Raw genomic sequence first — 14748 nt, forward strand, 5'->3', positions numbered from 1 at the left:
GGGCCTCTGCGCAGGCGCGGCAACTTCGCGCCTGTCTCTCGCCCGCCTTCCCGCCCCGGAGCTCCTCCAGGCCACGCCCGCGCGCCATAGAGCGGCGCGCAGAGCGGCGCCCGGCTCCCCGGCCCTCTCCGGCCTGGAGGGGGAGGGGGGCGGGGTGCCGCCGCGCCTGCTGGCCCGGAAGGAGAGGCGAGGCGGACCGGAAGCAGGCGGCAGAAGGGCCGCGCTCCTCGTCGGCGCGGCGCGGCGCGGCTCCCGGCTCCTCTCGGCTCCTCTCCTCTTTCCCTTCCCCTTCCCCGCCGCAGCGGGGGGCGCGCGCTCCTTCCAGCCGCCGCCAGCCGCCCGCGCCGCCATGTCGCGGCGGCGGCACAGCGATGAGAGCGACGGTGAGCGCGCGGCGGCGGCGGCTACCGCCTCTGGGCGGCCTGTTCCCTCGCGGTGGGGCCCGCGGGCGGCCGCCGGTGGTGGTGRTGATGGGTGGTGGGGGGAGATGCGTTGGGAGGGCCGGTGTGGTGGTGGTGGTGGTGGGGCGCTCCCCGCCGGCAGTAGCGGAGGGGTGACGGAGCGCTCGGTGTGTTGAAGCAGGGCAGCCCCACAAGAGGCGGAGGACGTCCGAGCCGTCGGAGATCGAAGAGAGGCTCGAGTCGCTGATATGCCGGGTGGGAGAGAAGGTATGCGGCGCGACGCCKTGCGGCCCGGTGGCGGTGGGATCCTGGGGGGAGCGGGAGGGAGACAAAATGTCTCCTTCACCCCCACCCCTAGCCCCTTAGCCTTGTATGGTGCTGTACATTAGTGATCCAACAGCAGTCAAAACAACCCCCTCCCCAGAAAAAGCTTTCTTTTTTTTTCCTTGAGATTATTAGAAAGCTGTCAAATTCCATAAATTCAGGTGCCAAAAAGGGAGAGTTCTTAAATGCATATGTTCTCTCAAGCAGCGATAAAGTATCAGCACTGAAGACTTACTGTCTTATGTCTGTGAATGTTATTGCTGCTTCCAGTCTTCTAAGGTATGGGAGAAATTAATGAGATCTGGCTGTTGACCAGGTCTCAAGTCCTGACTTGGTTGAGACTAATAAAAACGTGWGGAAAAGGGTAAGGATGCGAATGATGGTGCACGTGTATTGTCTAAGACAAAATGAACTATGAAGGTGTTTCGCTTCCCTTGGTATCATTATTTTATTGTTTAATTTTGTTACCAAGAGGTTTCTGAGGCCATGTTAACTCTTACCTCACAGGAGGCATTACAGCTCCTTACTGGGGAGGTGAGCTCACAGCTACTACCATTCTTAGTGATCTCCACTCCTTCTTTCTACTGCATGAGAGAAATTCTGCAGCACTAACGGAATTGGAATAATTTCTCTTAACAAGAAGATAACATGAAATAATGCTTTTACTTGATTTCTTTGTAAATTAGGAATGGGTTGATATTGCCTGACTAATCAGGAAACTTTCTATTTCTTTCTTAGAGTACCTCATCCTTGGAGAGCAACTTGGAGGGCCTAGCTGGTGTTTTGGAAGCTGATCTACCAAACTACAAAAGCAAGATACTAAGAATTCTGTGTACTGTGTATGTATGCAGAAAGTCTGGGAATCTGGGAGGTGTTTTCTTGTTTCTACTCAATGGAAAACGAAGTTTTTAAGGTGGTTTAAGTGACAAGAACAGCTTTTAGTTCTCAAATGCTGCTATAGCTTGGTATTTATCTTGCTCCAAAAAAAAAAAAGCAATAAGGAAACAAATTTGTTAGGTAGAAGGTGTAATTCAAGGAAATTCCTTCTTCTTTGTACTTTCACTTGGAACATGCACGAGGAATGAAGAAGATGGAAGTAACCTTAGAATTGCTCTTCCATTTCGATGAGGAGTACAATGATACTGGGTAATTCCCTGTTTCTGAATTAAATGCTTAAGGTACCAGAATTACTAGCTGCTAATACTGAATCAGTTCTATTGTCTGTACCGTTTTTTGTATTGCTCATTCCTCTTCTCTGGCACTAAGATGCTCCTGTCTTTGTATGCCCCTTCTCTAGCTGGGGAAGGCAGAAAGGCTGGATGTAGGCTCTTGCAAGGTTAACTACTTTTTACTCTCCCTAGGGAAGCGCAAGTACAGAGATGCATTTGTCAGGCTCACTAAAGATATGCCCAAGAAAGGATTGTATCTACAGTAGTATATGGAGAAAGGGGGTGATGGAAAAGGAGAATATTGTAGCACTAGCACTTGCTGCAGTTTTATAGAAACTGCATCCGTTTTGTAGCGGTTGGCTAATCTAAGAAAAATGGTAAAATCATTTCCTGTAGTAATAAGATGCCTCAGAAAGTACAGCATTAGTTTACATRCATACAAAAATAATTGAGGAAAATGAATTGTTTACAGTAGCTCCTAACCTTTCTGTATGTTTTGCTATACTGCATATAAAGCCAATTACTTAGACTTGAGAAAGTTGGAATCAAATTTAATGATGTAAAACTTGTGTTACTGTCATGTAATCTTGCTGTTGCTGTATAACAAAATGACAAAACAGTTTGCTGAATGTAGCATAAATTCTACTATTTATATATATAATAAATACATGTCTGATATTTTCAAAGGTTTCTATAAAATTATACATTTTGGCAGTCCTTAAGATACTACAATTAGAAAACTCCCCTATCTGTCATTCTAGACTGAAGTTTTATGTTTTATTTTCAGTAATAGCTGTTGTCCAAGTTAGATAATTTTGTTGATTAAGTGACTAAAGCTGCAAGGGTCTCGAAGCATGGCAACTGCACTGTTTAGGTCGCAATTTATGCCATAATACCCACCAGATAGAAATAATTAAAAAGCAAGTGCCTTAAATGTAGTTGCAGGTAGCACCTGCTTTTTTAAATGATAATGTTTCTAAAAAAGATTGTCTTTGAAATATTGTCAACTGAATAGAAATCAAAAATCAGGCTAGCAGTTGTAATTTCCTCATGTGATGATTTTAATTTCAAATAAGCAAATTCTAAGGTACTATATTATTGTGAGTCAAATGATGTCACATGATGAATAAACACATCTAATGCTATATTTCTTTTTTTTTTTGATGTCAGTGCACGTCTGTTACCAGAAAAGCTTACTGTTTACACAACACTAGTTGGGTTGCTGAATGCCAGGAACTACAACTTTGGTGGAGAGTTTGTAGAAGCCATGATTCGTCAGCTTAAAGAATGTCTGAAAGTCAATATGTATAATGAAGCTGTGTATTTAGTAAGTGGTATTTCTCACATCTTTTCCTCCTCTTCCCCTCACCCTTTAGTCTGATTTACTGTTCCTTCTAACATCTAGAAGAGCTGGAACCTTTCTGTTCTATAGTCATTTCTGGCATCAACATTCAGTGCTCCACAGATGTGCTAGGAGAATTTGTGTTACGCAAAACGTACTTCCTTCCTAAGGGGAGAAAAATCACACTACATTTGCAAAACTAACTTCCAACTGCATATTTTGAGATGACAAATTAACTCACAGTAAATAAGTGATGCTTCCTCTTCCCCCCTCCCCCAACTTGTTCTATAGTCAGATAAGATGGACAGGTAAAAACCATTCATTTTAATTGTGTTCAGAGGTGTATGTTGTTCTTGTGGCTTCTTTGGGGGAGTGGAGCAGAAAATGAATGGTCTGGCTCTTACTGAGTACTTAGCTGTTATCAAGTTTATGTTTTCATGCTGCTAATGGGGGACAATGACCAAGCAGGTAGTTTTCAGTGCAGTCTCCTTTTGAAAGCGTTTATTTGGCTCTTACTACTTTAGAACTTCCAACCTGTCTGGTAACAAGTTCACTGCCAACATCTCTCCTTCTTGTAAAGCCTGAAAATTAAGGTTCCAGTATTTCAGCATATTTTGCCAAGAGACTACTGTTCCAACATGGGATTTTCCTGTTAATAAATCCTCATTAGAACTCTGAATGTATTGTCCTTTGGCTTTAGTTTCCTTGGTCATGCTCATTTACAGATGACTAAGAGTGTGGCAGCGGAAAGCTTTCCTAAGCTCTGGCAAGGACTTTTCAAAGACTATTCAGTGCAGAGGATACTGGGAAAGTAAGAGTGCTGGACTTTCCTTCATCACAGTTGCTATTTGACCCATGTGCTTAGTCCAAATTGCTTTCCCTTAGATTCCTTCCCAAACATTTGCCTTCACAAACAAATACCTGTGTTGTCTTTTACCCTGTTTAGGTCTGAGAACATGATACCAAGCAGTCAAAAGGGAGGAAAAGGGGGGGAACAAGACCTTCCCAGATCTCATGATATTTGGTAGCACTGTTTTGCCCCAAAGGTTTTGTATTTGAATTACCATTTCTGTTTTATTAGAGTGTTATCAAATCAAGAATGTATTCCTGCTGTGGAGAATTTTTTCCTCAGGCGAGTAAGGCCATTTGATTCCCAGCATGGTCAGTTTGTCMTCTTTTAGAAGCTGAAAATTCCAGCTTTTCACTGGTTTCCCCTCCCCCACAGACTATCTTTGAAACTATTTGTAGTTAGGAGTAAATAATTGTAGAAATTCATTGTGGGTGAAAGCCCTGTGTAAATGGCCTGCTGATTCAGCCCCATTGTGTCCTGATGCACTTCTGGACTCATGAAGCAATGGATTAACTCATCTTCAGTGTAGGGTAGGGTTTTTGTTTGTTTGGGTTGTTTTTCCTCTCCTTGCTTTTGTAATTCTAGTGATCTGCAGAGCGGAGAGATGCCTGGCCTTTTCTTCTGTAGTTGGAGCCAGTCTGTGTGTCTTTAAATGCATTACCRGCGTTTACCCACTCTTTTTTAATTAGAATTTTTTTCCTTTCAGTGTTACTGGAGTGAAACACACTCAAGATATTATAAAGAGTGATGCCTTCGATGGTGTTTATGGTACTTGTTTTTCAGAGTTGAAAGATGTGTATAGCATACAGTATTTCTGCCTTCATATTACTGGATATTTTCTTTTTACTGATGGTTTGTTTTAATAGTTGGAGTAATGCTTATTTGTTCTTGTGCAGTCAGTTGCAAAGATAAATTAATAAAACAAGTTGTTTTTTCTGATTAGGTTCGTTTTCTATCTGATCTTGTGAATTGTCATGTGATAGCTGCACCTTCAATGGTAGCTATGTTTGAGAACTTCGTGAGCGTGACACAGGAGGAAGATGTACCCCAAGTAAGCAAAAGATCTGTAACCTCATCTATCGCTGTTTTCAATCAATTATATCGCACCGTTGCGTCTTTATTTATGCTTAGAATAAGGAAGATGTAGAGGTAATAATTGAAAGAAATTGTAATGTGGAGGTTCTTTAGAACGAGTTAGAAAACATGTGTACAGTAAGAGGTATGGTCTTCTATAGGGAGGTAGCTGAAGTGAACTAATTCTGTTTATTTTTGAAAGTGTGTGAAGCTTGTGTTTTTTGTTCTTTTTTGTTTTTTGCCAACTTTGTACAGTTGTGATACATAGTTAACCTACAGAAGGACTCCAGAAGTTATAATCTTTTATTTATGTCTGCTTACCATGTTTCAAGTTAAATAAAGTATGTTCTAAGCAGGACTATATTTTTCATGGTTTGTCAATCTGCAAGCATGCCATCGGCTGTGGGCATTGAATTTAGCTCTCTGTTTAAGCTTCTTAAAGAAGATTAAAGTCATATTAAGGCCATTGTAATGTGTATGAGCTTTCACTGGCCTATCTAGGAAGAGTCAACCAGTAAATCATTCTGCTGGTAGATAAGATCAGAGGAAAACTTCATTCAGCTGCAAAACTGTTTACAAGGAATTCTTCCTGCAGCTTGGCAGCAGTACTTTGAAAGATTTGAACATTAGTGTAAGAGACTTTGGAAATAGTCTCCCTTTAAACTGTGGTTTCTCCGGAGAATATGTCAAATTTAGTGTGACTCAAAACTTTGACATTTACACTGCATAGCTTAATGTAAAAGAGTGCAAAAATAAGTAAAATCCCTTATTCTTATCAAGAATAGTTGTCCTGTTATGATAGGAATAGTCTGATAGCACTAGGCTTTCCTGATTGTATAGCAAAGGGCAGATTGAAATTGCCAGTGAAAATGCCAAAAACTGGCATTTTTTCCTAATCTCAGTTACTAACAAGGAGTCAAACAAGTCAATCAAGCCAAGAGCAGTAACAGACCTTTAACTAGTTTCACTCATACAGTGTTTTATTCAATGGCGCATAAATGCATCTCCATATATATTTTGCTCTAAATATCTCTCATTTGAAATGCACTTTCATGTTTTTTAAACAGCCTGACATGTACCTTTAGGCACTTTTCCTGACGGATGGCCTTAATTGCAAGTATTAATTGCTCCTTTAGCTGAAGCTATTTTTTTAGATTCCTCAGAAATACTGGTTTTACTAGTGTTTAATTCAAACAAATTAAAATGAGGTGCTTGTTTGAAATATTTCAGAGCTTGCTTGTGTACTTGATTTCATTATTTTTCTCCTATAGGTACGATGTGACTGGTATATGTATGCATTTCTGTCATCTTTGCCTTGGGTTGGAAAAGAATTGTATGAGAAAAAGGATGCTGAAATGGATCGCCTCTTGTCTCAGACAGAAAGCTATCTGAAGTAAGTTGTAACCCATAAGAAACCTTCTTGGTACCTATAGAAGGGTGGATTAATTGCTTCGATTATTGTTCATTTAGAAATATTATAAAATCTTAAATATGAAGAATTCTTGAGAGGGGAGAAAGACCCCTGGAATATAGAACAGATGGAGAGTCGCATGGAATTTTAATAAGTTTAATAATTGCATTATCAATTAGCATTACTATAAATTTAAAATCTTATTTCAGTCATGCTGGAGGACCTGCAGCTATAACTCTACTGTGAGTAGTGGTTGATTGGTTGTCAAAGTGTTGTGCAGTGAGCCTGCTTTCTGTGTAGGTAATTCAAACTGACACTGTTGTTTGGATATGGTAATAGTAGTACTTTAAATATTTACACACCTATTGTTTATATACTATAGACTTCAACTGAAGAGATGAAATAGTAGTAGAACTCTATAAGAAAACATTACTGTCCTGGGTCAGCCTTGTAAATGTTGAGTGTTCTTTCCCATTAAACAGACGCCGCCAGAAGATTCATGTACCCATGTTACAAGTTTGGACTGCTGATAAACCTCATCCGCAAGAAGAAGTGAGTGACTTTACTTTGCACTCTTTCAACAAGTTTGAAATACATTTTTGGGGCTAAAGTGATCTTTTTAGAACTGTAAAATTAAAAGGTGCCTCTAAAAATGTTAATACTGTTGCGTTGTCTCCTGTTTGGCATTATTCCCAGTGGATTCTAGGTAAGGAGTTCTCTAAGTCTTAGGCCTAAATTAGAGGTTGTATTGGGTGGATAGGAGAGTGTTTTGTTTTTTGCTGACAGCTGGTCTGAGGAAGCATTACTAAATGAGGAGTGGTTGCAAAATGGAGATTTCCTTTGGGAAGTGCAGCAATAGGGCTTCATGCTAAAAGGAACTTTGTGAGAAGCAGGATGTAATTCCTTACCCCTTAATGTTTTCCCTCTGCTAGAAAGATAGTATGAGCATTTATTTTTTGTGGTGGCTTGGCTTTCTCAGCACTAGAAAATGCTAAAACAAATACATACAAAATTATGCAGCAGTTACCAAGCAATACTGTTTCACAGTTAAACCAAAAATATCGGAGGGGAGAGGTGACACAAAAGGCAAATGCTGCCTCTCATTTTCCCGTCTCCTCCCTCAAATTATTCAGAGGACAAATTCAATTGGAAAATATGATAAGATTTAAATTGATCTGGGAAGTTCTGGAACATGATCCTTTTAGTTTGCAGTTCTGGTTAAATCAGATCCCTGTGCATCCATTCTTAATCTTAATAAGAGTCCCATTTATGATAATTTGGAGAAATAGGCTCTCTAATTATGGTTGGATTTATCAACATGTGTATTCTGCCTGCCAGATGCCCAGATTTCCTCATTTAGTTCACTAAAAGAGAGATTGGAAGAGTGCATTCAAGATAGTACCCAGAGTACCATGAGCATCACTGCTCTCTTCAGGTGAACTTGTTAACTAGACTTTGTCCACATCTTGTAATGTCTAATAACTTCAATAAATGCAAACCACTTGCATGTAAAGACATTTTTTGTACCAATTACAACTTTAAACTTTCATTCAGTAAGGCCACAGACTCTAGGGGTCTGTGGGCCCCTTCCCACCCTCAGAGTTCTTGGACTACTGTTAGCAAGAGCACAGAAGGCAGCTAAACAAAGCAAGCCTACCGCCAGTTGTACAGGTGTCTGTGCCATCTCTGGGMTAATGCTGGAACTGACAATTTTGTTGAAAACCATGGCAAAGATATTTAATGTTCAGTATTACTGTATTTGTTTCAAATATGAAATAGTTGATAGTTTCGGTTGCTTTGGGAATAGCATGTCAATCCTATAGAATGTCTCTTTGGCTGTAATATTGATATTATGTATCTTAATTAATGGCTGCAGTCACTCTGTGATCTTGCTGACAGATTCAAAGGATGACAGTCTGCTTGGATTCCTGGGCTGCATTTTGGTGTTTTAAAACTCTGATTGCAGTTAAACCTTACTAACACAATTCTGTGTGGGATTAGGAGAAACTCTGGTACTTAGAGTTCTTAAATTATTTCTTGGTTTACTGAATCAGTAAATCACACAATYTGTAATAAGCAGTTTAAGCCAACTGATTTGTTTTTTTTTCTGAATATAATACAGAATTTAAGAAACATGTTTTTGATAGTCCAAGGAACTGCAAGATTTGTTACAAGGATTAGTGTATCTGATGTTTCTTGTCTTTTTCCTTCAGTATTTAGACTGCCTTTGGTCTCAGATTCAGAAGTTGAAAAAAGATCGTTGGCAAGAACGACATATTCTGAGGCCCTACTTGGCTTTTGACAGCATTCTTTGTGAAGCATTGCAACACAATCTGCCTCCATTCACTCCTCCACCTCACACTGAGGATTCAGTGTACCCAATGCCAAGGGTTATTTTTAGGATGTTTGACTACACGGATGATCCTGAGGTATGTGGTTGCTGTGGGGGAAAGCTGGTTTTGCAGCCAGGGTACCAAAGCAATATTGACCAAAATATGATGTCCCTTCTCCCAGAAGGGCTAGTGGTTTGAAGATCCAGCAGTCTTAGGTCACTAAGTGATCTAGGTGATAAGTTACCTAACAAAGCAGATCTGTGAGGGAAACTTAAATGAGGCTTTTGCATGCTTTCATTGAAAATGACTATGTTGAATGGATTTCCTAGTGGATTTTTTGTACTGTACTCATATAACTACATTCCAGATAGCAATCTTTCTTTCCATTTTACCTATGACTTTAGTGTTTTCTCAGCCTAGCTACCTATAGGAATGTATCAAGACTGTTCTGCAATATGCATCAATGAATTTCAACAGAGGAGTATGGAAGAAAGAAGTGACTGGGTTAGGTCAAACGTCTGTCTGGCCCAATATTCTGTCTTCAGCATTGGTTGAATGCATAGCATTGGCACTGCAAATGCATAGACAGAAGTGCGTAATAACAGGAAAATGAATATGGAGTATTTTCCCCCAAGTAGTTTCCTCCCTCCCTTTGGCGGTTACGCTGTAGCTTAATTTGATGGCCCCTAACTTTTGTAACAAAGAAAACTCTGTGCTATATTTTCTGTATTCTAGCCAGGCCGTTCTTGACTTTGTAAGTTGCCTTCATATTTGGGCTCAACCATGCCTTTTTGAGGCTGCATGGTAGTAGCCTGCCTAATTGCCCCATGCACAGAACCTCTTCTGTATGCTAGGTCATGCTTCTCATATTTTCTCCAAACTTTTGCAGTTTGAGTCTCTTGTTTTGGGAACAGGTAAGGAGGAGAGTGGAAAAGGTACAAAAGCTGCATGTAGGGTGGATACTCTATGTAATCTTACAATGATGTTCTCTTATTTTGTGCCATCATTTTTTTGATGAATCCAGTGTTAGTTTTGATATTGAATACCTATCTGAGGTTTGCATGGAACTGTCACAGCTGGGATCTCAGTCCTAAATGGTACGGGGTGGCTGAGAGATCAGTGTGTTTATGTGGAAGTTGGACTAACTTTTCCAGCTGTAAATATATGTAGGATGGCTGTTAACCATAGTATCACCAAAAGCAGCAATCTTCCATGAATCTTAAAAACTTTTAATTACTTGTTTGTTTATTTTTACCAGGGCCCTGTCATGCCTGGCAGTCACTCTGTTGAACGATTTGTAATAGAAGAGAACCTTCACTGCATTATCAAATCCCACTGGAAAGAGAGAAAGACTTGGTAGGGAGACACTTAGCGCTTTTGGGCCCAACACCACTTATGCTTTTGCAGCTTCTGTAGCATCCAGGGGAACAGGGATTCCTTGGGAAGGGAATTCCTGGATAATCCAGGATGTGTGGAAAAAAAATGCTCGGTAGCTGACCACTCACATGCACCGGTGCAGAGAGTATATATGTTATGCTTCCTGGAATTTTGAAACAGCTGATTTGTTCAGGCACAATCAGCCTTGAACTGATTCTGTCTGTAACTGGTCCTGTGCCAGAGTTCATAAACCTACTTCTGCTCTTCCTGTTGTTGCATTCTCTTCTCTTCAGGATTACATTGCAGAAGTGAACTACCTCTGGAGAGCAATTGCAGGTCCACCAAATTTTATTAGTTTGAATTCAGCAGTACTAGAAAGTAGTCCAGCTRCATTTCTTTGTTTCTGTCTGAGTAATATCTGATGTGGGTAACTGATAACCCAGATGATTTGTTGCAGATATCTGCAACTTCTATCATGCTTCCAAGTAAGAGCTACCAAACTAGTTTACTATGCAAAAAATGGGCAGAAGCAATGCTTTTGGACATGGTATGTGATGCGGGTTTTTGGGTGCAGCTTTTTGATTCAGCAGAAACTCGAACTTCAGGGTTCTGAAGTGTGTGTGTGTATGTGGAGGGGTATTTTTTGTTTTGTTTTGTTTTGTTTTTGTTTTTCCTCTGAGGAAAATAAGATTTAGAGGAAGGTTTAAAGAATGCCAGAGAGCCAGAACAAAAATCAGGAAAGTAGTAGTTGCTCGCTTTGTAATTGTAATAGGTGATAATGAGCTGATAGTAGTTGAAGCATTTGTAGTCTGAGGATTTCTGATGTAGCCCATGAGTTTAACAGTTGAGAATGACTTGAAAGCATGTGTTGTTTGGAGTTTTTTTTTCCCCCTTTTCATACACTAGATTAGTTTGTTAGGTGTTGGTGGACACATGCGAGAATTCAGCTTGCCATGATCACTTATGCAGAACTGCATTTTATTTAGCAATATGTTTTTCAAGTGGTGTAACTGAGTACAGATAAAATATGTCCTTACAATCCATGGTTTAGGCAATACTGATATTATCTTGTACTGTTCCTGTTGTAAGATTTCTGTGGATGAATGGGCAGTCTTTGGAAGGACAGTTGATTTTATGTGCTTTGTAAGGTTTTCTCTTGCATGGAGTTAAGCATTTCCTATAACTCTGCTTAATGTTTGTCATGAATGCTGTGTTATGTTCTAAACTAAAGGTACCTATTATTTTGCAGTGCTGCACAGCTGTTGAGCTATCCAGGAAATAACAAGATCCCCTTGAATTACCATATAGTAGAGGTATGCATTTTATAGGAACCTATTTTGTGGTTTCTTTGTTTTCCAAGTAACATGTCTCAGTTAAAGCATGATAAAGCCTTTAAATTTGCTTTGGCTTGAGAGCCTTTCCTTGTTGAATTAAAGCAAAGGCATTAATGAGCAGATTCTGTACAGTTGGGTGTTTTTTTTCTTTTATATTTTTTTTTTTCTTCCCTTCCTCTCCCCTCCCCTCCCCCCCTCCTCCCTTACTCTCCATAACGTGGTGCCTGAGAGCTTTGGTCAAAGAAACGAGATTACTTAGTGCATTACTATGACAGGTTGTAGTATTTCTCAAGCTTTTCTTGAAGTTTCAAATATGCTACTTRTTCTATTGTACAAGGCAATTTAAGAGATGGCTACATTTGAATTACTTGAAGGTTTTTAGTTAGTTACTTTCTTATTTTATCCTTTTATTAAGTGTAACAGGTTACCTAGGGAGTTTGTGGAGTCTCCATTCTTGGAGCTGCTCAGAATCTGACTGGTGTGGCCCTGGGCAACCTGCTCCAGGTCACTCTACCTTTTGAGCAGAAGGTTGGACTAGACAATCTCCAGCGGTTCCTTCCAACCTCAGATGCTCTGGTGATGCTATGTGTGAATCTTTTAAATTACTTGGAATGATTGTGTTGCAAAGCCACTTATAAGCACTTCTGGTAAAATAGTGCTGTATTTTCTTCTTGGGCATCCTCTGTACTGGAGTATTTTTAATAAACATAATATATATTAGAAGAGGAATGTAGTTTTTTTTTTTTCTTACTGGCTTGTTTCAAGGGTGTTTTCAAAATGCAGATCTGTGTAAAACTTCATCACAAATTTCCATCACAAATTGAAAAGTTTTAAGAGATTTCAACTCTTAAAACTTACAACTTGTCATGTAAAGTCTTTATGAAGAAGTAACTAAGCAGGAGTTTCAGAGCTTATTACAAAAATCTTATCTATGCTTTACCTTAATAAAGATGGTATTGAAAACTTGTCTTTTTACCAAAATGCCAAATAGATTGAATGCTATAAAACTTATTTTTGGTTGGCTTGGTCCTATTTTTGTACTCTGAATTAAGAAGAGAAATCTTAAAATAAACAATGCTTTTCTGTCTTCATATCAAAGTATCTTCAGTAACTGTAAACCCTGGTTTGGGTGGGTGCTTTATGCTCCACTGTATATTATTTTCAAGTATTGTGATTAAGTATGTTACTTCTAGGCCTTAAATTCTCTGATTATTTAGAAATTCATAGAAAGTGAAAATAACAAAGGCTCTTGTAGATGAAATCACAGGAAGAAATGTTTAGTGTACAAATCATTTGCCTAAAACTGTCATAATTTCCTTTTTTTCATATATATTTGGATTTATTTTAGAATATTAACTTTATTTCTTGCACTTGACTGTTTATTTTGAATAAAACTATAGTGATTTTTAAGGCTTAGTATGGATCTTGCAGACTTAATTCAGTCTGCTTTCTACTGTTTCCTTGCAAGTTTTGACAGTCAAGTTGGTGATGTGTTGCTTTCAACAACTGTTTACCTAAGAGTTCCACCTGTGAAATTTCCTTTGCTTGGCAGAAAAGCATCGAACAATAGAAATAATTTGGGCTAGTAAATAGAGGAAAGTGTTATTTAAGGTTTGGAATGCAACAGTAAGGCAAAAATAAATATAACTTGAAAGTGCTCAGTACCTTTCCAACTTGTCTGCTTTTGAAATACCCCAAGGCTATATCTCAGTGTTTTGTCAGGCCAAGTGCAAAATGCTCCATGCTACCCAAGTCTGTGCAAAGCACTCCAAAATGTGTCCCCTTTCTTTTGGTAGCTTCTCATAGACATATATGTGGATATTACTGGTATTTATGAACAGAAAATGACCGGAAAGTGTCATTGGGTTGTTGGAGTGGCGTGTTGTGCTCCGACTGCTTTTGGTAGAATTTACGCTTGACAGAGTTGAGACATGAAGGTAGTCAGTGCCCTGTCTTTGTCATGGCCTGGATATTTTCACAGATTATTTTATGCCAGTTTGAAGCCCTCATCTGAACATTTGATAATGAGCATTTTATTAAATTTCAGAAACATGACCTTAAGCAAGGTCTCAGATAGTGACTTTTTATCCAATTGTTGCTATTTCCTGTCCTGAGAGTAGGAACAGTTTTGTGCCTAACAGGTGACCCCCCTCCCCATGCCATATTTGTCCCGACAGTATTTTCAAATTCTGTTTTAATAGAAAAGTTTTTCACCTCTTCTAGTCTCTCTATGCTTTCAAGTCCGTTCTTTTAGTATGTTCTAGTCCGTGTTAGGCTCTGCTTTTCATGTGTTGTCTATAAGTCTATAAATAGATGCTGATTTCTTACACGGATAAGAGGATTATTATCAACAGTTTACTTGTTTAAACTTCACTCCCTCTTTTCTGTGTTTGTTTAGAAGTGTAAAGTTTTCACTGAGAACAATGACTGATTGTGATGAGTCTGAGTTTCCTAATGCCTTTCACATAATTTAAATCTATTTGAGAATGGCATGTAAACTAAACAGGACTTCAAATATGAATGTGGTACACTTATCACTTCTTTGTAGTCCTGATAGACTTGTGTGCTATGATTATAGGCAAACCTGAAAATAAAAACACAAGTGTTGACTGCAGGATAGATGTGTGTGTGATTTTGCTTTTTTTTTTTTTTTTTTTTTTTTAAGTAATACTCAGCCAAGGGCTACAAATGTACTTGCTGTATGAAATACTGACTATTGTTTTCAGTTGAAGGTTGTGGCTTTATCCTAAGAATCTTAAGCACAGATGTAATTTCCATGAAAGTAATTTTTCATACTAAATGTTTGTTTCATTTAACATGTTTAATGTGTGTATTATTTAGTAGGAATGGATGGTTTTGTCTTCCTTCTTTGCCTAGATCATGTGGTAACACTGCATTATCTCATGTTATAACTATATGGACATTTCTACTTTTTTGAGTATTTGTTGGATGTAATAGATACATGATGCTAGTGCTATGTGTATGGAGCTAATATAAAATGATTAGAGCGGTTAAGTTTGGCTGTATTATTGTACAGTGTTAGCACTGTCTTTGGAAGTTTCTCTATTATTCCCAGAACATGCATTTGACAGAATAAAATGAGCCTTTTTTGGTATGTAGTTGGTTAAGATTG

At 39.1% G+C, this 14748-nt stretch overlaps 1 protein-coding gene across 1 annotated transcript in view; it reads left to right on the forward strand.

Annotated features, from left to right (window-relative positions):
* The first annotated feature begins 171 nt into the window (after positions 1-171).
* NCBP1 (nuclear cap binding protein subunit 1) overlaps positions 172-14748 on the forward strand; it is a 31855-nt gene continuing 17278 nt past the window's right edge. Inside the window, exons 1-10 of the mRNA XM_085317162.1 lie at positions 172-383; positions 583-668; positions 1464-1564; positions 3065-3221; positions 5030-5137; positions 6432-6553; positions 7054-7123; positions 8785-9000; positions 10163-10260; positions 11531-11594. Of these exons, the coding sequence (XP_085173288.1) occupies positions 350-383; positions 583-668; positions 1464-1564; positions 3065-3221; positions 5030-5137; positions 6432-6553; positions 7054-7123; positions 8785-9000; positions 10163-10260; positions 11531-11594 (1056 nt within the window). The 5' untranslated portion in view covers positions 172-349. The remainder of the gene's footprint in view (positions 384-582; positions 669-1463; positions 1565-3064; positions 3222-5029; positions 5138-6431; positions 6554-7053; positions 7124-8784; positions 9001-10162; positions 10261-11530; positions 11595-14748) is intronic.

This window comes from Rhea americana, unplaced genomic scaffold, assembly GCF_003343005.1.
Source record: "Rhea americana isolate MKP2758 unplaced genomic scaffold, rheAme1 scaffold_115, whole genome shotgun sequence".
NCBI classification, from domain to species: Eukaryota; Metazoa; Chordata; class Aves; order Rheiformes; family Rheidae; genus Rhea; species Rhea americana.